This window comes from Tachypleus tridentatus, chromosome 1 (assembly GCF_004210375.1).
Source record: "Tachypleus tridentatus isolate NWPU-2018 chromosome 1, ASM421037v1, whole genome shotgun sequence".
Classification (NCBI taxonomy): domain Eukaryota; kingdom Metazoa; phylum Arthropoda; class Merostomata; order Xiphosura; family Limulidae; genus Tachypleus; species Tachypleus tridentatus.
In genome coordinates this window covers 186,656,372-186,679,907 of record NC_134825.1, presented here as the reverse complement: position 1 = coordinate 186,679,907, position 23,536 = coordinate 186,656,372, and the positions used below count along the sequence as shown (strand labels likewise).

The following is a 23,536-nucleotide window of genomic DNA, read 5'->3' as shown; positions in this document are numbered from 1 at the left end:
TTCGCACAAAGCTACCCGAGGGCTATCTGTGCTAGCCGTCCCTAATTTAGCAGTGTAAGACTAGAGGGAAGGCAGCTAGTCATCACCACCCACCGCCAACTCTTGGGCTACTCTTTTACCAACGAAAAGTGGGATTGACCGTCACATTGTAACGCCCCCACGGCTGGGAGGGCGAGCATGTTTGGTGCAATAAGAATTCGAACTCGCGACCCTCAGAATTCAGAATACGAGTCGGTGCCTTAACCGCCTGGCTATGTCGGGTCGTGTAAGAATAGAGGGAAGGCAGCTAGTCATCACCACCCACCGCCAACTCTTGGGCTACTTTTTTACCAACGAATAGTGGGATTGACCGTTACATTATAGCGCCCCACGGCTAAAGGGCAAGCATGTTTGATGCGACTGGGATTCGAACCCGCGACCCTCAGATTACAGGTCGAACGCCTTAACCCACCTGGCCGTGCCGGGCCTGTGTCCACGAGAAAAACGAATTACCAATCAGTAGTATCAATACATGAAGCGAATTACCAATCAGTAGTATCAATACATGAAGTTAAAGGCGAGAATTTTACCAATAATGAATAGACGTTAATAAAAATTACAATTAAAGTTTGCAGATCTAATTAGGTCACAGGTTCGAATCTCACCATGAAACATTCTCGTCCTTTCAGCCTTGGGGGTGCGTTATTAAGCAACAGTTAGTCCAACTATTAGAGTTACCCATATAGATTCCAAATTAGGGATGAATAGTCTTTTGGTGGTTTCGGACAAAAGTCAATTGTTTTCTCTTCTGTTAACCTACTCTCTTCTAAAAGTGGCAGTTTCGCTAGTTATCTCTGTCTGTGATTGATTGTTAAGATAAATAATAATCACCGTAGCTTAACTCTCAAAAATAAACAATTATATTGTCAAATGAAGCAACATAAACATTGCCTTTAAGTAACGAAATCATTTGAAAGAAAATATAACATTTCTACATTCAACTAACTGTTACTTAAAAACAAAGTTACGACCGAAATATTACAACTCAGGACTGAAAGAACTGGTGTAATATAAAGAGTTAACCCAGCTCGTTGGCTTTCAACACAAAACTTGTGAGGTTAAGAGTGGCTGTTTCTGAATTTTGTTTTTTGTTATTATCTCACGAGGCTATGTTCGAATTGCCTACTTAGATGTGCTTCTATCTCGATTCAGACATTCATTTTAGAGAAAGAGAAGTGGATTCATTGTGGTATATATATAAATAAAGGTTTGAATACAAACATATTAATAGATAAAGTGTTCATTGTTCGTTTTGAATTTCGCGCAAAGCTACACGAGGCCTATTTCCACTAGCCGTCCCTAATTTAGCAGTGTAAGACTAGAGGGAAAACAGCTAGTCATCACCAACTTTTGGGCTACCCTTTTACCAACGAATAACGGGATTGACTGTCATTTTATAACGTCCCATGGCTGAAAGGGCGAGCATGTTTGATGTGTCATGGATTCGAACTCGCGACCCTCAGATTACGAATTGAGGGCCCTAACTACCTGGCTATGATAAAATACTAAATATGAAACACATAATAAATAAAATGTGAGATAGAAAGTATGTGAATGAACAAGATGTGAAACCACATTAATAAATAAGTTGTGAATTATAGAACATATCAGTAAATAAAATGATATAAAACACATTATTATTTTCAGTGTGACCCAGCTGTAGGGATGAAAAGTTTTTTCGACATGTTGTCTGATGAACCTCGTAAAATCGTTCTTTTTGGCGACGCCTGTACTTCGGTGACAGATCCGATTGCTAAAGCAGCACAGTTCTTCCAGATTGTTCAGGTAAGGAAATAATTAAGGATATTTGCGCAGACTCTCAAATAGCATATCAACCAATGTCTCTAGAGTACCAGAAGAATTTCATACTATTTGTTCGTTTGTTTGTTTTGAATTTCGCACAAAGCTACACAAGGGCTATCTGCGCTAGCCATTCCTAATTTAGCAGTGTAAGACTAGAGGAAAAGCAGCTAGTCATCACCACCCACCGCTAACACTTAGGCTACTCTTTCACCAACCAATAATGGGATTGACTGTCACATTATAACTCCCCTACGTCTGAAAAGGCAAGCATGTTTGGTGTAACAGGGATTCGAACCCGCGACCCTCATATTTACGAATCGAGTGACTTAACCACCTGTGACTTTACTTTTTCTAAACAATGTTATTTTTGTCTTTTAAGTTTTCAATAATTTAATATTTTTTATTCGTAACGGCCCAGCATGGCCAAGCGTGTTAAGGCGTGCGACTCGTAATCTGAGGGTCGCGGGTTCGAATCCCCGTTGTACCAAAAATGCTCGCCCTTTCAGCCATTAGGGCGTTATAATTTTACAGTTAATCCCACTATTCGTTGGTAAAAGAGTGGCCCAAGAGTTGGCGGTGGGTGGTGATGACTAGCTGCCTTCCTTCTAGTCTTACACTGCTAAATTAGGCACGGCTAGCACAGATAGCCCTCGAGTAGCTTTGTGCGAAATTCAAAAAACAAACAAACAAACTTTTTATTCGTAAACTTTCATCGGTAAATAGAAACATACAGGATATGATGAATCATAAAGTTGGGTACATGTAATAGAAGTACCGTGACGCAACAGAAAGTGAATTAATCAACAGTCAATAATAATTACTTTTCGGGTTATTTATAAATCAGTTTTTTGTTTGTTTTTTAATTTGTTTTCCAGTTTCAAAATGAATTCTAGTCACATTCATTAAGTATTTCATTGTGTAATGTCTTTCGTAAAACCGAAATTGGAGTTTTAGGGCAAAAGTAAACTCGCAATCTGCATTGTTTGTTTCAATTAAGCCCAAAGTTACACAATGGGCCATCTGTGCTTTGCCAACCACGATATCCAAACCCGATTTCTGGTGTTGTAAGTTTGCAAATTGAGCACTTTGTCACTAGGTTGGCACAACTGGTAACGAACCAAAACATTTGTTCAATTTCTTCAAACAAGACCCGGCCTGGCCCGGTGGTTAGGACATCTGACTCATAATATGTGGGTCGCGGATTCGAATTCCCGTCACACCAGTCATGCTCGCCCTTTCAGCCTTGGGGGCATTATAATGTTTCAATCAATCCATTATTGATTGATAGAAGAATATCCCGAGTGTTGGCGGTGGGTATTGATGACTCGCTGTCTTTCATTGCTAAATTAAGGATATAAGTTCAGAGAACCGTGGTGTAGTTTTAATAACAAAACTTTCTTCAAACAATGGTACCCCCACTGGCTCAGTACTACACTGGAGGACTTATTAAATAAAAACCGGATTTCGCTGCCCGTGATGGACACAGCACAGATGGCTTTGCGCTTAACAACAAACAATGACCGCTTTTAACGAGATAGTTTATTTGTAGATGTCTAAAGAATCTGGTACATAGCATATTCTCACTGGACACATTGATTATAAAACTACGTCGTTTATAACTTCTGACCACAAATACGTAAATCACAACTAAAATAAATCAGTTGTATGAAACAGACTCGCAACAAACACCTAAAGCCAGAACTCAAGATATAAGAAAACTGAAACCTAAAACAATTAGAGTGCAATGAATTTCCAGTCGGATGTCTTCAATATTAACGATATTTTCGGCTGACTAAGTAAAGTTTTATAATAATCATCAAACCTTTTGATCGATTGAATGATTGTTAGATGTTAAGCACAAAGCAACACGATAGGCTATCTATGCTCTGCCAACACAGATATCGAAACCTGGATTCTAGCGATGTAAATCTGCAGACATACCGCTGTGCCACTGATGGGGCACCGCTAAACCTGCTTGCCGTCAGTGTGTGTGTATGTGTGTTTAGGTTATTTACACGTTCGTTTACACTTCTGTACGGTTTAGGTTCTGCAGGAGCAAATATGGATTGGTATCGTTCACATGATACGAGCATCTACACGCATACTGCACGTGTCCGTTGTTAAATCGAAATTGTACATATTGTCTTCTTGATTAATCAGAGTTCATCATGATTTTTCTGTCATCTGGGAATAAAAATCCCAATAATTTAGAAATAAAATGTATTCAAGATTTATTTTCAGATTGCTTTGAGTTTCCTCATCAAGTCTTCGTAGTTTGAACCCTCACCTCTGAAGGTGAAAGAGCACGTGACTCTTTTCGAAACAGATTTCTTTCATCGATTCACCGATAAATCCCATTGACGTAACGAAAACTGAAACCTTAATTCAACCTCCTCACGTGACCGGTGTTACATAAATTATTGCATGATAAAAATCATTACACATTTCTTTTTTATTGCGATCCAGAAAGGGGACACCATTATCAAAGTGATTCCCCAGGACTCAGGCTGTGTGTTTTGTGTTTTTCTTATAGCAAAGCCACATCGGGCTATCTGCTCAGCCCACCGAGAGGAATCGAACCCCTGATTTTAGCGTTGTAAATCCGGAGACATACCGCTGTACTAGCGGGGGGCAGGACTCAGGCTACCATCTCGAGTGAAACGTGAGCGATTGTAACCATACCAACAGCAACGTTGTCTAATTTGCTGCATGTTTAGTTTTTGCACTTCGTGGATGATGGTACTTCTTCATTTATAGCCGAAGTATCTGTGTTGATTGAAAAGCTATTAAAGTTATCCATCGCTGTCCCTAATTTTTAACAACTGACACGAGGAAGGCAGCCAGTCAGCGGCACCCTGAAATCCATCATCCGCGCTAAAAAATTACCTGTCACTAAACTGCCTAAGACAATTCGTGGTATTACTCAGGTCTGAATTTAGCTTTCCAGCTTAGAAATCCAGAGCTCTGCAACAGGGCCACGCCAACTATCACCGAAAGAAGGCTCAGCATGGTCAGGTGATTAAGGTCACGGGTTCCAACCCCCGCCCCACCAAACGTGCTCGCCCTCTCAGCCGTGGGAGCGTTATAACGTAACTGTTAAACCGACTATTCTTTGGTAAAAGAGTAGCTCAAGAGTTGGCGGTGAGTGATGATGACTAGCTGTCTTCCCTCTAGTCTTACACTACTTGTTGTAGGATGAATGAGATAGTTGTTGTTGTAGGATGAATGAGATAGTTGTTATTGTAGGATGAATGAGATAGTTGTTGTTGTAGGATGAATGAGATAGTTGTTGTTGTAAGATGAATGTTGTTGTTATTTCATTTGAACGAAGAAACGCATGAAATCCTTTATAATTGGTAACCAATCCACAAAGCTTATTCAGGCAACAATCAGATTACAAAACGAATTGGATAACCATTTTATGGTACACAGAATATATAACCACCTTGTCTTACATTGAATGGATAACCATCTTATCGTACACAGTGTATATAACCACCTTATCTTACATAGTATGGATAACCATCTTATGGTACACAATATATATAACCACCTTATCTTACATAGTATGGATAACCATCTTATGGTACACAGTATATATAACCACCTTATCTTACATAGTATGGATAACCATCTTATGGTACACAGTGTATATAACCACCTTATCTTACATAGCAATGATAACCATCTTATGGTACACAGTATATATAACCACCTTATCTTACATAGTATGGATAACCATCTTATCGTATATAGTATATATAACCACCTTATCTTACATAATATGTATAACCATCTTATCGTACACAGTATATATAACCACCTTATCTTACATAATATGTATAACTAGTATAACCATCTTATCGTACACAGTATATATAACCACCTTATCTTACACAATATGTATAACCATCTTATCGTACACAGTATATATAACCACCTTATCTTACATAGTATGGATAACCATCTTATCGTACACAGTATATATAACCACCTTATCTTACATAATATGTATAACCATCTTATCGTACACAGTATATATAACCACCTTATCTTACATAGTGTGGATAACCATCTTATGGTACACAGTATATATAACCACCTTATCTTACATAGTATGGATAACCATCTTATGGTACACAGTGTATATAACCACCTTATCTTACATAGTAATGATAACCATCTTATGGTACACAGTATATATAACCACCTTATCTTACATAGTGTGGATAACCATCTTATGGTACACAGTATATATAACCACCTTATCTTACATAGTATGGATAACCATCTTATGGTACACAGTGTATATAACCACCTTATCTTACATAGTAATGATAACCATCTTATGGTACACAGTGTATATAACCACCTTATCTTACATAGTAATGATAACCATCTTATGGTACACAGTATATATAACCACCTTATCTTACATAATATGTATAACCATCTTATGGTACACAGTATATATAACCACCTTATCTTACATAATATGTATAACCATCTTATGGTTCATAGTATGTATAACCACCTTATCTTACATAGTATGGATAACCATCGTATGGTACACAGTATATATAACCACCTTATCTTACATAATATGTATAATCATCTTATGGTACACAGTATATATAACCACCTTATCTTACATAATATGTATAACCATCGTATGGTACACAGTATATATAACCACCTTATCTTACATAGTATGGATAACCATCTTATGGTACACAGTATATATAACCACCTTATCTTACATAGTATGGATAACCATCTTATGGTACACAGTATATATAACCACCTTATCTTACATAATATGTATAACCATCTTATGGTTCACAGTATATATAACCACCTTATCTTACATAAATGTATAACCATCTTATGGTACACAGTATATATAACCACCTTATCTTACATAATATGTATAACCATCTTATGGTTCACAGTATATATAACCACCTTATCTTACATAATATGGATAACGATCTTATGGTACACAGTATATATAACCACCTTATCTTACATAGTATGTATAACCATCTTATGGTACACAGTGTATATAACCACCTTATCTTACATAGTAATGATAACCATCTTATGGTACACAGTATATATAACCACCTTATCTTACATAGTAATGATAACCATCTTATGGTACACAGTATATATAACCACCTTATCTTACATAATATGTATAACCATCTTATGGTTCACAGTATATATAACCACCTTATCTTACATAATATGTATAACCATCTTATGGTTCACAGTATATATAACCACCTTATCTTACATAATATGTATAACCATCTTATGGTTCACAGTATATATAACCACCTTATCTTACATTGTATGGATATATCAAAATGTTAATTCTCTGGATTATACATAATACTGATTTAAAGTTTTCCGTTTTTCTTGGGGAGGGGAAGTGAGAGTCGCTCGCAGGTAGAGTGATAAGTGTACAGGTTTACAACGCTAAAGTCAGAGATTCGATTCCCCTCGGTGGACTCAGCTGATAGCCTCATGTGACTTTGCTACATGAAAACAAACACGGGGAAGTGAGTCTTTTTTCACTAATCACTTCAATAGTAAAGTTCCCATCATTCATTTGATAGGAAAACATTATTTCAGTGACTTCCCATTATTGATCGATAACAATAGATTTTTACGTCTATTATTTTATCGCTAGTATTTTTTTCTGTTCTGCACATTTTACAAACATGTGATATCCAATATATATAATGTCGCGCAGAGGTACCATTACTTTATTCAATATTTGTGTCTCAATTACTAAGCACAAATGGAACGGTCGACAGGGAAGAACTTCGGCATCTAATTTTCTCTGTATTTTGGCTAAACAGTAACAAAGTTCATTAAATATTTAAACACTTACACAAAACATTAGATACTTGTATAAAATATCATTAACAGCTTGAAGGAAAGTATTTCTTCTGTAGCTCTTCTACAAGGAAGGTAGTTCTCCTGTAGCTCAGTTGGAAGGAAGGTACTTCCTTTTGTAGATCAGCTTAAAGGAATAGAAGGAAGGTAACTTACATGTATCTCAGTTTGAAGGAAGATATTTCTTTCTGTAGCTAAATTTGAACAGGTTTAAAACTAAAAATGAATATTTAACACATCGATGTTTTCAACGCTTTTACACAACTCGTATTAGTATCAGTTTTGAGGTTTTTAGTACTTGATGTAAAGAAGTGGACCAAATGAAAATTGGTAAACATGAGAATCTCCATTCATTTCTCTTGGAGGGGAGAGTCACATTTTGACAGCTATCAGGGTCCCGTATTTGTAAGTTTGTTGTCGCTACCTGTTAAGTTTTCGAACTTTTTATTTCTCTATATTATGATTGTTTCTTGCTACCCAATACGATAAAATTACAGACAATTCTATCATTCTACTTGTTTGGCATAATTAATTTGGAATTTTGTAACTAAATCTCGTGCTAATACATTTTACCCTGTATATGAATTATGTACTAACACTTTGAATACCTCATACCCCAGCAGCACGTCTGCTTGCTTACAACACTAAGATAAGGCTCCGATCATCGTGATAGGTAATCCATTGTGTAACTTAAGGCTTAACTACATATAACACCTTAACTTCTGTATTTAATTTTCTTCACATATTTACAAAATCATTTTGTTTTTGTATGAAAAGAAATCTTGATATTTTAAGTACACTATTTCGACTTTGGAATATATATGGAAAAACTGTTAAAATACTAATTAATTAAATCTGCAATGGCGTTGTGAAAAGAAAATTAAAGTCCAATTAATAAAATGTTGGAAACTGTGTGAAACACACATTTTGTACTCATTTGTTGATTCTGTGTGACTCTATTTATATCAGTTTATGCGCTGTGACTTTGTGAGATATTTTTGGGATTATGGCCGAAAATGTCGCTAACAGCCAGAGTATCTAACCGACGAAACAATGCATTATAATCTTTATAATTGAGAACGTAATAGCATTATATTTATATCAAATTATCAGGCCATTTTGTAGTTCTGTATGTAGGTTACTGTGATCGCAAGTTATTATTATTATTATTACTTAAGGAATATAACAATTATAATTTGTAAATAATGTGTAAATGGTACAGTATGTGATAAGTTTGGTTTATATTTTAATAATTATTAGGACGATCTATAATAAATGGTACAGTATGTGATAAGATTGGTTTTAATGACAGATTTGGTAATAATTGTTTGGGGAATTTCTTTGGATCAATATATTTCGATCCTATGTAAACATTGTTAGTTTTCCATATTATGAACGAATTAATTAGCGGCTTTATCAACAGCGATAAACGGTTTACTGAACTGATGGTTTACTTGTATTATTTTATTCAGTTTCGTTAATTACTTTGTTAATTCTAATAATCACTTCCATTCTGCGAGTAATTAGTGATTCTAATTAGTAATTGAAGTTACTTTAAATGAAGAACCACAGTTACTTGGATCTGTGTAAGTAAGGTTTGGTTTTTATATCATGAAGACAGATCCGAGTTATTTATTACATTTTGATGTTTTTAATACATATTGATAGTTGAGATATCGATCAAAGAACATTGCATGGACTTGGAAGTGCTATAGACAAGTAATGTAAGGAAAATGTTTCTTCAAGAAAATCAAGGATAGGTGTGGCTGAATGAAAAGCGAGCCTGGACTGTGAATCTGAGGATTCGTGGTTCGCATTTCGCTGTCGTAAAAGTGCATTGCGAGTGCACTACTATAGTAACGCTCATATCTCACTATTTCGTTAAACAATAGTAGCTCGAGAACTGGCGGTGGTTACTGAGAAAAGCTGTACTCTCTTCCATCTAGTATATTAGATCAATATTATGGATGATTCTGCACAGATAACCTTATCGTAGATTTCCGCAAAATTCTAACGAAAACAAACAAACAAATCGGTTGGAATATACATAGGTTGAGTACGTTAAGTTAAATCGATTTCGAAGCTTCACTATATGACATCTTCGAGTCACGCTCTGTCTGAAAGGCCGTGCATCTTGCCAATAATTCCACTTCGTCGTTTCCATTGCAAAAGTCTCTGTAGTGTCTTTGTCTAGACATATCGAACATCAACTTCGTCCTTTCCATAATCTATCTAGGGTAAGAGAACGATGGTTTCCCAGAAGTCTGTTTCAACAAATTGATTATAAAAAGATCCATGGGTTCTGTGTACAAGTACTTGATCTCTGTATCTTTGTATGGAATAGAATTAATACCTTATTCATTCATGAACAACTTGATATATGTGACGGTTGAATGAGAGGCATGACTTATCATTATGATACAGTGTCGTGTTCTTATGGTTTCGAGACAGAAGTCCATCTTGATTATGTTGTGTCATGTGGACAGTTCTTGTCACTGACCTGTGTGTTCTTGGGTTTTCAAGTGTTTCAAGACGAATAGTGTAAGACTTGTTTTCAGTCTCTTTCTGGATGGTCTTGGTACCCCAAGTTGATCACAATTATTTTACTTTCCAATGTTTGATGCCATTAAGCTGGTATCACCAGCTTGGAAGTTCCAAGTCTGATAAGAACACACCTTTACGTGTATCTTCAATCGGAAATAACTGCTACATCTTAGAGGTAACCCAGAAATACAGATGTGTGTTCACATTACGTACATGTAATGTGATTATTGCAAAACATTTCTGCGTATTTCTGGTCCCCACTGGCACTTTTATGCTCCTAATACCTCAGAGATATTTCTTGTCAAAGGAAGTAAAGTGTTTTCATTTGATGTACATTTCTCCAGGGATTCTCTGTAATCATTCTGTTTTCCAAAAAGTGTTATTTGACTGTTTGTTGTTCACTAACGTTCAAAAGTTTCTTGATACTTAAAGCTGAAATATATGTAGACATCAACCTCTTAACGCTAACTTCTACTTTTTTAGAAACAAAATTTTGCAATAATATTAGTTTAACCTAGAACTAGATTCTTTACTTCGCAACATTTTAATAGTATTCAATATATTTATATATTTTTGACAATATTTTACTGGTGAATAAGGTAAGTTTAGTGGTAATTAAACTACTGTCACCTACTTCAGTTTTAATTAGAATAATTATTAAACAACTAAGTGGAATGTGTTGTTGGGTGTCTGATAGAGGTTTTGAAGACTTTAAAACAACTAAAGTAGACGTATGTTGTTGGGTGTCTGCTAAAGGTTTTGAAGACTTTAAAACAACTAAAGTAGACGTATGTTGTTGGGTGTCTGATAGAGGTTTTGAAGACTTTAAAACAACTAAAGTAGACGTATGTTGTTGGGTGTTTGATAGAGGTTTTGAAGACTTTAAAACAACTAAAGTAGACGTATGTTGTTGGATGTCTGCTAGAGGTTTTGAAGACTTTAAAACAACTAAAGTAGACGTATGTTGTTGGGTGTCTGCTAGAGGTTTTGAAGACTTTAAAACAACTAAAGTAGACGTATGTTGTTGGGTGTCTGCTAGAGGTTTTGAAGACTTTAAAACAACTAAAGTAGACGTATGTTGTTGGGTGTCTGCTAGAGGTTTTGAAGACTTTAAAACAACTAAAGTAGACGTATGTTGTTGGGTGTCTGCTAGAGGTTTTGAAGACTTTAAAACAACTAAAGTAGACGTATGTTGTTGGGTGTCTGATAGAGGTTTTGAAGACTTTAAAACAACTAAAGTAGACGTATGTTGTTGGGTGTCTGCTAAAGGTTTTGAAGACTTTAAACCAACGAAAGTAGACGTATGTTGTTGGGTGTCTGATATAGATTTTTAAGACTTTAAAACAACTAAAGTAGACGTATGTTGTTGGGTGTCTGATAGAGGTTTTGAAGACTTTAAAACAACTAAAGTAGACGTATGTTGTTGGGTGTCTGATAGAGGTTTTGAAGACTTTAAAACAACTAAAGTAGACGTATGTTGTTGGGTGTCTGATAGAGGTTTTGAAGACTTTAAAACAACTAAAGTAGACGTATGTTGTTGGGTGTTTGATAGAGGTTTTGAAGACTTTAAAACAACTAAAGTAGACGTATGTTGTTGGGTGTCTGATAGAGGTTTTGAAGACATTAAAACAACTAAAGTAGACGTATGTTGTTGGGTGTCTGCTAAAGGTTTTGAAGACTTTAAAACAACCAAAGTAGACATATGTTGTTGGGTGTCTGATAGAGGTTTGGAAGACTTTAAAACAACTAAAGTAGACGTATGTTGTTGGGTGTCTGATAGAGGTTTTGAAGACTTTAAAACAACTAAAGTAGACGTATGTTGTTGGGTGTCTGCTAAAGGTTTTGAAGACTTTAAACCAACGAAAGTAGACGTATGTTGTTGGGTGTCTGATATAGATTTTTAAGACTTTAAAACAACTAAAGTAGACGTATGTTGTTGGGTGTCTGATAGAGGTTTTGAAGACTTTAAAACAACTAAAGTAGACGTATGTTGTTGGGTGTCTGATAGAGGTTTTGAAGACTTTAAAACAACTAAAGTAGACGTATGTTGTTGGGTGTCTGATAGAGGTTTTGAAGACTTTAAAACAACCAAAGTAGACGTATGTTGTTGGGTGTTTGATAGAGGTTTTGAAGACTTTAAAACAACTAAAGTAGACGTATGTTGTTGGGTGTCTGATAGAGGTTTTGAAGACATTAAAACAACTAAAGTAGACGTATGTTGTTGGGTGTCTGCTAAAGGTTTTGAAGACTTTAAAACAACCAAAGTAGACATATGTTGTTGGGTGTCTGATAGAGGTTTGCAGGACCTTAAAATAATGAACTGTACATATTGTTGAATGGCTTCTTAAAAGTGGTTTAATGTTTTAACATTATGTGTGTATTTTTGAGTAACTTGAATGTTGTAGTTTTCGGTCTTTTTGTAATGTTTTCATCAATGAAAATGGAAATATTGTTGAGTGTTTCCATTGTTGTATAATGTTCATTGTTGAACTTATAGTATTTCAGAGTAATGAGATGTACTACTTTAAGTTACTGAATATCAGGTTATCCCTTAAGTAATGTCCCATTTTAGGTTCAGACAAAGAAAAATAATTTCAAAAGGTTTTAATGTTATTTAATCAATAATGTATGTTCCATTATTATTAATTACTTCCTGCCAACGATTCACAAGCTTCTGAATGTCACTTATATAAAATTATTTGGGTTTGGAGGGAAAGAATGTAGAGAGGGTAGTTTTGACATCTTTATGTTTCCAAGCTGTTTTCCATCAAGATAGTTCTGAAAACTTCAGAATAAATAAGAATCAGATGGGACAAGGTCTGGAGAATAAGGAGGATGTGGAAGTTTTTCTCTCTAGTTCTTCAATCTTTGCAGATGTGATCCTTGTTGTATAGAGCTGTGCATTATCCTGGTATAACACAACACCTTCACGACTAATCAAAGCAAGCCTTGAAACTTTCAGTGCAACATTCAAGTTCTCTAACTGTGACAGTAGAAGTCTGATGTAATCGATACATTGATAGGCAACAACTCAAAGTGGATCACACCAACAATATCCTACCAAACACTTAACAAGACATTTCTAGGATGGAGGTCCATTTTTGGCTGTGCTTTAGCCAGTTTACCTCCACTAAGCCATTGTCTGTGGCGTTTAACATTTTTATAATATATCTATGTTTCACCTCGAGTTACAGACCTGTCCAAAAAAAAGTGAGTACGTTCATAAGATTGTAGAGAAGTGAAAATGTCCACTCTTGGCTTCTGTCAAATCATGGGGACCCATTTTCCAAGTATTGACACCTTTCCAAACTATCACAAATGATGGTGAACTGTTCAATGGGTCGAATTAAGCTTCTGTTACAGCACAATCTTCATTGAGTGCAGCGAGCAGCAAGTTATCATTAAACTCAACAGGACGACCTGAACGTGACGCATCACTTAAGCTGTAGTCACGTGATCTGAACTTATGAAACTACCTTCGACATTTTCCTACATTGAATGTTTCATGTAGTTTCTACTACTGCTTTTTTTTAAACCCATAAAACATTATATACCTAATGTGCTCCTCAGACACATCCATCCTCATAAGGGTTTATTTGATTACTGATCTGAAAAGGTGGAGTTGGGTTACTTTCTTTTATTTGTCTGAACATTTTTATACACGTCCTACTACATATTTTAGTCATTAAAGCCTTTAACAAAGACAGAAATGATGATACATTATCTGTATTAAATTTTCGGACGTTACTTATGGAATGACGTGATAAATTATTTGAACTTTTTAGTTTTTAAAAACTATTCAAATATTACTCCTTCTAACTGTTTTACAAAAGTAGGTAAGTATTTCTTCGACTAAATACGAAATTCTAATACATAACTTTAATGATAGGTAAAATGTAGTATTATTTCAATTTGATCTCGATTTAAATCATCAGCTGGCTCAAACTGTAAACCTTTCTTTAATTATGGGTTCATTACGACTCTGAATATGGTGCGAATTATAAATGTGTATGTTCTTTTACAGGTGTTTTAAATACCCTAGCGCCCGACATGGCCAAGTGGGTTAAGGCGTTCGACTTGTAATCCCAGGTTCGCGGGTTCGAATCTCTGTTGCACCAAACATGCTCGCATTTTCAGCCGTGGGGACGTTATAAGGTAGCTGTCAATCCCACTCGTTGGTAAAAGAGTAGCCCAAGAGTTGGCGGTGAGTGGTGATGACTAGCTGCCTTCCCTCTAGTCATACACTTCAAAATTAAGCACGGCTGGCGCAGATAGCCCTCGTGTAACTTTGCGCAAAATTCAAAACAAATATTTTTTTTCAAATATCCTAGTGGTAAAAACTTATAAACTTAAACAACATTTGTAACAGGCACCTGATATACTGCATTCGATGTTCGGTGACCAGTCCGAGCTAGTTATGAACATTAATTAAAAGTAAAGGACTTTTTGTGAGCTGATAGGCTTAATTCGATATTTAATGGACCCATCACTGATCGTACTGTAAGTTTCTCACATAACTGTTCTTATTACCAGAATGTAATTCTCACATTACAATATACCTTGCGTCACCAGCCAATTACTGTTCTTGGAATGAGGTTATCACAGTTTTATTCCTCAGTCAAGTGTAACGTTTGGAAACGTTCCCCGGTGAAACAGTGGTAAGTGTACGAAGTTACAAACATATAATCCGGGGATCGATTTTCATCGGTGGATACAACAGTAACCCATTGTGGCTTTAAATAATTTTAAAAATGGCTCCCAAATAATGTTTTGGAAAATAACTACGGAGAAATTCGCTGAACTGTGGACAGTAAGATCTCTGTGATGACTGAATAAACCAGAGAGTTTTTCAAATTGACCGCATCGCAAGCAGACAATGATTGAGATTAACTCTTTCACACGTAGACTTGTTTACAATGACTGAGATTGACTCCCTCACACGCAGACTTCTGTTCAATGACTGAGATTGACTCCCTCACACGCAGACTTGTTTACAATGACTGAGATTGACTCCCTCACACGCAGACTTCTGTTCAATGTCGAAGATTGACTCCCTCACACGTAGACTTCGGTTCAATGTCGAAGATTGACTCTTTCACACGCAGACTTCTGTTCAATGACTGAGATTGACTCCCTCACACGCAGACTTCTGTTCAATGACGAAGATTGACTCCCTCACACGCAGACTTCTGTTCAATGTCAAAGATTGACTCTTTCACACGTAGACTTGTTTACAATGACTGAGATTGACTCCCTCACACGCAGACTTCTGTTCAATGCCGAAGATTGACTCCTCACACGCAGACTTGTTTACAATGACTGAGATTGACTCCCTCACACGCAGACTTCTGTTCAATGACGAAGATTGACTCTTTCACACGTAGACTTGTTTACAATGACTGAGATTGACTCCCCACACGCAGACTTCTGTTCAATGCCGAAGATTGACTCCCTCACACGCAGACTTCTGTTCAATGTCGAAGATTGACTCTATCACACGTAGACTTGTTTACAATGACTGAGATTGACTCCCTCACACGCAGACTTCTGTTCAATGTCGAAGATTGACTCTTTCACACGTAGACTTGTTTACAATGACTGAGATTGACTCCCTCACACGCAGACTTCTGTTCAATGCCGAAGATTGACTCCTCACACGCAGACTTCTGTTCAATGTCGAAGATTGACTCTTTCACACGTAGACTTGTTTACAATGACTGAGATTGACTCCCTCACACGCAGACTTCTGTTCAATGCCGAAGATTGACTCCTCACACGCGGACTTCTGTTCAATGACTGAGATTGACTCTTTCACACGTAGACTTGTTTACAATGACTGAGATTGACTCCCTCACACGCAGACTTCTGTTCAATGCCGAAGATTGACTCCCTCACACGCAGACTTCTGTTCAATGCCGAAGATTGACTCCCTCACACGCAGACTTCTGTTCAATGTCGAAGATTGACTCTTTCACACGTAGACTTGTTTACAATGACTGAGATTGACTCCCTCACACGCAGACTTCTGTTCAATGACTGAGATTGACTCTTTCACACGTAGACTTGTTTACAATGACTGAGATTGACTCCCTCACACGCAGACTTCTGTTCAATGACTGAGATTGACTCTTTCACACGTAGACTTGTTTACAATGACTGAGATTGACTCCCTCACACGCAGACTTCTGTTCAATGACTGAGATTGACTCTTTCACACGTAGACTTGTTTACAATGACTGAGATTGACTCCCTCACACGCAGACTTCTGTTCAATGTCGAAGATTGACTCTTTCACACGTAGACTTGTTTACAATGACTGAGATTGACTCCCTCACACGCAGACTTATGTTCAATGACTGAGATTGACTCCTCACACGTAGACTTGTTTACAATGACTGAGATTGACTCCTCACACGCAGACTTGTTTACAATGACTGAGATTGACTCCCTCACACGCAGACTTGTTTACAATGACTGAGATTGACTCTTTCACACGTAGACTTCGGTTCAATGTCGAAGATTGACTCTTTCACACGCAGACTTCTGTTCAATGACTGAGATTGACTCCCTCACACGCAGACTTCTGTTCAATGCCGAAGATTGACTCCCTCACACGCAGACTTCTGTTCAATGTCGAAGATTGACTCTTTCACACGTAGACTTGTTTACAATGACTGAGATTGACTCCCTCACACGTAGACTTCTGTTCAATGACGAAGAAACTTTACACCGACTCAGTTGTTTCAAAGGGAACGTTTGTAATGAGAACTGTTAGAACCAGTTTCTTCCTACACATTCAATCTTTCGGTCGTCATTGATTGCTAACGGAAGTCAAACTTCCTGGAAATCTTCCGCTAAATCTCAAGATCTTGACAGATGTTCACAATTCAAAATCATTTTATCGAACTTTACCGCCAGTACAAATTACAATAAACACACAAGTCACCTAATTAACTGTGCTTGTAAGTTTAGTGTACTATATTTGTTTAATAAACACCACTTAATTCAGAATAGTTCCAGCAGAACGTCGGTGATTATAAGATATTCATATTCATTTTACTTGTTTGTACTTATGTGGGTTTTCAAAATAACTTTGATATCCGGATTTATAATGTTTTACGCCCAACCGAATCAAATATAATTGTTTGAATTTTTTTTTTTTTTTTTGAACGGTCAGGCTACGTTAGAGGTTGTCAGGAAACAAAGTTGTTTATTTCATGTTTTGATCTTGTTGTTCTTGCTGACTATGACGGTGTTGTCAGGGAACAAAGTTGTTTATTTCATGTTTTAATCTTGTTAATCTTGCTGACTGTGACGGTGTTGCCAGGAAATAAAGGTGTTTATTTCATGTTTTGATCTTGTGAGTCTTGCTGACTGTGACGGTGTTGTCAGGGAACAAAGTTGTTTATTTCATGTTTTGATCTTGTTGTTCTTGCTGACTATGACGGTGTTGTCAGAGAACAAAGTTGTTTATTTCATGTTTTGATCTTGTTAGTCTTGCTGACTGTGAAGGTGTTACCAAAAAACAAAGTTGTTTATTTCATGTTTTGATCTTGTTAATCTTGCTGACTGTGACGGTGTTGCCAGGAAACAAAGGTGTTTATTTCATGTTTTGATCTTGTTAGTCTTGCTGACTGTGACGGTGTTGTCAGGGAACAAAGTTGTTTATATGATCTCTTGTTCATGTCAGTCTTGCTGACTGTGACGGTATTGTCAGGGAACAAAGTTGTTTATATCATGTTTTGTTCATGTTAGTCTTGGTGACTGTGACGTAGTTGCCAGGAAACAAAGTTGTTTATTTCATGTTTCGATCATGTTATTCTTGCTGATTGTGATCAGGTTTAACATTTATGTACAGTTCTACTGAAGTCTCTTGAAGATGAATAGTTCGCTTGTTTCCTTCAACAGCACTACATTCTGTCGCCTCTCACGTGATGTACATTCACTTCTCATACGCCGATTTTTCCATTTTCTTTTTGAAAGCTTTTGTAGATCTCCACATGGATTTCTACTGTTCATCTTTCTAAAAACTGAGTAATGCTTAGAGACTGGGAAGTGTCTCACCCACGTATCACAGAATTGTAGAAAACAGCTGTTGAAAAGTGAAGTACCCGGACATCTATTACTTACATTTCAATCCTTCCTGCGACAAGTGGCTCACATCTGTTGAGAGTCCGTAGACAAGATATCCCGTAACATACGTGCTTACTGCGTATGTATAACGGTTTTATTATTTTCTTACTTAGCAACCACAATCCTAGCAACAGAAACAACATCGATACTGGAAGCACTTTCCTACCAGATGAAGTGTTACTGTTGGTACCATGTCATATCATGTAATCAAAACTTTATCTGACTTCAAGGTTTGACAAAGTTACATATTAAATCAGATGAAGGCCTTAGTTTAAAAACATGGAAGGTCGTTCATCAGGAATAAAACGAGTAGTGAACGAAGCTAGAATGTGGTTTATTATTTTCATAATATTTGGTTTAGTGTATTTTCCTATAATGTAAAAGTTCCGCTTAGTTACTCCCTACAAATTATATTACTTATTCGTCCGTAAATAGTGTTTTCTGCATAAATTACTGTTAGATTAATCGATATTGGAACTTGATGGAAAAATAATATGTTATTTTAATGTGTGTGTTTGTTTGTTTTTTAGTTAACATACGGGGACACACATCCAATGTACACAGTTGAGAACTACCCTAATTTTTTCCAAGTGGTTCCGAGTGAAAATGCCTTCAACTCGGCACAGGTGGCGCTACTTCAACATTTCAACTGGTCACGTGTAGGAACGCTCTACCAAAGTACACCACGTTATGCCTTGGTGAGTATCACGGAACAGTAGACTCGTTGCATACCAACACCTGTTCTGTTTTCATGCTCTCTCAACTTTGATAGTTTTATTTGTGTGTGTTTCTATATGAGTTTTATTTTAATTTTAACTCTCCACTAAATTGGGCTGAGTTATTGAACGAAAACATTATATACAGGTTCACACAAGGAGGCTGAAAAAACAAACCTTCAAGGCTGAGAGAAGCCCCTTTAAAGTAAGTTCATAACTACTCATCAGGGGCTGAGAGAAGCCCTTTAAAGTAAGTTCTTAACTACTCATCAGGGGCTGAGAGAAACCCCTTTAAAGTAAGTTCTTAACGACTCATCAGGGGCTGAGAGAAGCCCCTTTAAAGTAAGTTCTTAACTACTCATCAGAGGCTGAGAGAAGCCCCTTTAAAGTAAGTTCTTAACTACTCATCAGGGTCTGAGACAAGCTCCTTTAAAGTAAGTTCTTAACTACTCATCAGGGGCTGAGAGAAGCCCCTTTAAAGTAAGTTCTTAACTACTCATCAGGGGCTGAGAGAAGCCCCTTTAAAGTAAGTTCTTAACTACTCATCAGGGGCTGAGAGAAGCCCCTTTAAAGTAAGTTCTTAACTACTCATCAGGGGCTGAGAGAAGCCCCTTTAAAGTAAGTTCTTAACTACTCATCAGGGGCTGAGAGAAGCCCCTTTAAGGTAAGTCCTTAACTACTCATTAGGGGCTGAGAGAAGCCCCTTTAAGGTAAGTTCTAAACTACTCATCAGGGGCTGAGAGAAGCCCCTTTAAAGTAAGTTCTTAACTACTCATCAGGGGCTACTCCTTTAAAGTAAGTTCTTAACTACTCATCAGGGGCTGATAGAAGCCCCTTTAAGGTAAGTTCTTACCGATGGCTTCGTAGTGATGAGAAACCAATGTTTGGATCTTCTTCGGTCATCCTCAGGTTAACAAAAAAATTCCTGGTGGTTGCTATGGGAACGGTGTTTATGTGACGTTTAACACCACGTATTGTTGTCTTCTTAGCTACTATTATTTAATCCTTTTTGATATTGTGTTAAGAACGTCGGGCCATTGTTATTGATCTTAACCCACCCCTATATGAACAAGAGTGGAACTGACTTCAGGATATTCCAACATTGTTACATTAAACTACCTGTTACATTAAACCACGTTACACTGTTAATATAGGTGGGGCTTTAGTATGACCGGATGCTTTTGATATTCGATTGGCAATCTGCGTGTCGCGGGTTCGAATCCCGTCTACAAATATGTTTACCCTTTTGATTGTGGGGATGTTATAATGTTACATTTAATTCCACATTTAGTTGTTAAATAGTAGCTCAAGAGTTGGCGGTGGGTGAAAATTACTAGATGCATTCCGTATACTCTATAACTTCCAAATTATGGACTGCTCGTACAGAAAGTTCTGGTGAAGCTTTGCGTGAAATTCCACAACACAAAGAACAGAGGAGTTTGTTATTATGTCAGCAGTGCAAACGTTGCCTTCTGATGTGGAACTAACTTTAAATAAACAATGTTAAAGTAATAACAAGTTTTTGTTCTAATTTGAATAATTTTCGACCAATATAGTGTAATTTTTTCTTTTGCAATGTCCGTCCAGCATGGCCAGGTGGTTAAGACACTAATCTGAGGATCGCGTGTTCGAATCCCTCTCCCCTCAAGCATGCTCACCCTTTCAGCCGTCAGGGCGTTATTATATGACGATCAATCCCCCTATTCGTTGGTAAAAGAGTAGGGGTATCCCAACAGTTGGCGGTGGGTGGTGATGACTAGCTGCCTTCCCGCTAGTCTTATGCTGCTCAATTTGGGACGGCTAGTGCAGATAGCCCTCGTGTAGCTTTGCGCGAAATTCAAAAACAAAATCTTCAATGTCAAATCTTTGTTAAAGCCTGATTTTACTTGATATAAACGTAGTTTTGTTTTACTGTAAGTATATCAGTTCTTTCTATTGAAAACACTTATACGGCTTCACTTTCCAGGCTTAATAAAACACACTTTTCCCATTTTAGCCGCATAGTAAGTTACTGTCGGATCTTGAAACAGCCAAGATCAAAATAGCTGCTCAGCAGGGATTCGTCGATGAACTGGAGTCAGCTATATCCAAACTCAAGGTGAGTGAGCTGCCATCTCGTGAAGAAAAAGTATAAATCGGTCTCTGGATATTTCTTTTGAAAATCACAATTAAAAACATAGGATATCCACTAAATTTTAAGTTACGATACAATCATTAAAAACATTTTGGCTACAATCTTTTTTTATAATTTTTGAAGAATTATACGGTCAGTGTTTTAGTTATCAGAGACATATTTTTTAGGTAAATAGTGATTATCTTGACGAATTGTCCAATAAATTACAATCATTCTGAACCCTCTAAGTGAAGATTACCAGAAAATTGAACACTGATATAAAGAAGCCTTCTTTTTGTAGCTCTTTAACTAACCATATTAAATCTAACTCGTTCAGTTACTGAGTAACTGTATCATATCAGCGCATAATCAGTAAAACACTTACTCCTCCAGTTACTGAGTAAATCTATCATGTCAATACACAATCAGTAAAAACTTACTCCTCCAGTTACTGAGTAAATCTATCATGTCAATACCAATCAGTAAAAACTTACTCCTCTAGTTACTGAGTAAATCTATCATGTCAATACACAATCAGTAAAAACTTACTCCTCTAGTTACTGAGTAAATCTATCATGTCAATACACAATCAGTAAAAACTTACTCCTCTAGTTACTGAGTAAATCTATCATATCAATACACAATCAGTAAAAACGTACTCTTCTAGTTACTTAGTAAATCTATTATGTCAATACACAATCAGTAAAAACTTACTCCTCTAGTTACTGAGTAAAACTATCATGTCAATACACAATCAGTAAAAACTTACTCCTCTAGTTACTGAGTAAATCTATCATGTCAATACACAATCATTAAAAACCTACTCCTCTAGTTACTTAGTAAATCTATCATCTCAATACACAATCAGTAAAAACTTACTCCTCTAGTTACTGAGTAAATCTATCATGTCAATACACAATCAGTAAAAACTTACTCCTCTAGTTACTTAGTAAATCTATCATGTCAATACACAATCAGTAAAAACTTACTCCTCCAGTTACTGAGTAAAACTATCATATCTAAATGTTGTGTTAGGTATGTTTGTATTAGAAGCTTGAGGTCATAATGTGTCTCTAACGTACGTCTGTATAACGTAAAATTCGATATTTTATTTATTTTGATTTTATACAGGAGAAAGATGTCCGTATTATTCTTGGAAAATTTGAAGAACAGTGGGCTATTAAAGTCTTTTGTGAGGTACGTTACGTTGTGTATCTCATTACTACTTTATTTAGGAATGTTTCCTTTGTTGTGTATCTAATTACAACTTTATTTAGGAATGTTTCCTTTGTTGTGTATCTAATTACAACTTTATTTAGGAATGTTTCCTTTGTTGTGTATCTAATTACAACTTTATTTAGGAATGTTTCCTTTGTTGTGTATCTCATTACTACTTTATTTAGGAATGTTTTCTTTGTTGTGTATCTAATTACAACTTTATTTAGGAATGTTTCCTTTGTTGTGTATCTAATTACAACTTTATTTAGGAATGTTTCCTTTGTTGTGTATCTAATTACAACTTTATTTAGAAATGTTTCCTTTGTTGTGTATCTAATTACAACTTTATTTAGGAATGTTTCCTTTGTTGTGTATCTCATTACTACTTTATTTAGGAATGTTTCCTTTGTTGTGTATCTAATTACAACTTTATTTAGGAATGTTTCCTTTGTTGTGTATCTAATTACAACTTTATTTAGGAATGTTTCCTTTGTTGTGTATCTAATTACAACTTTATTTAGAAATGTTTCCTTTGTTGTGTATCTAATTACAACTTTATTTAGGAATGTTTCCTTTGTTGTGTATCTCATTACTACTTTATTTAGGAATGTTTCCTTTGTTGTGTATCTCATTACTACTTTATTTAGGAATGTTTCCTTTGTTGTGTATCTAATTACAACTTTATTTAGGAATGTTTCCTTTGTTGTGTATCTAATTACAACTTTATTTAGGAATGTTTCCTTTGTTGTGTATCTAATTACAACTTTATTTAGGAATGTTTCCTTTGTTGTGTATCTAATTACAACTTTATTTAGGAATGTTTCCTTTGTTGTGTATCTCATTACTACTTTATTTAGGAATGTTTCCTTTGTTGTGTATCTAATTACAACTTTATTTAGGAATGTTTCCTTTGCTGTGTATCTAATTACTACTTTATTTAGGAATGTTTCCTTTGTTGTGTATCTCATTACTACTTTATTTAGGAATGTTTCCTTTGTTGTGTATCTAATTACAACTTTATTTAGGAATGTTTCCTTTGTTGTGTATCTAATTACAACTTTAT

General features: G+C 36.1%; 1 protein-coding gene across 2 annotated transcripts in view; it reads left to right on the top strand.

The window, feature by feature from the left end:
• Positions 1-23,536, top strand: part of LOC143232168 (gamma-aminobutyric acid type B receptor subunit 2-like) — a 291,391-nt gene that overhangs the window by 235,395 nt on the left and 32,460 nt on the right. For both annotated transcript variants that reach the window (XM_076467285.1, XM_076467277.1), the window contains exons 2-5: positions 1,687-1,824; positions 18,957-19,124; positions 21,139-21,240; positions 22,387-22,452. In XM_076467285.1, coding sequence (XP_076323400.1) covers positions 1,687-1,824; positions 18,957-19,124; positions 21,139-21,240; positions 22,387-22,452 — 474 coding nt within the window. The remainder of the gene's footprint in view (positions 1-1,686; positions 1,825-18,956; positions 19,125-21,138; positions 21,241-22,386; positions 22,453-23,536) is intronic.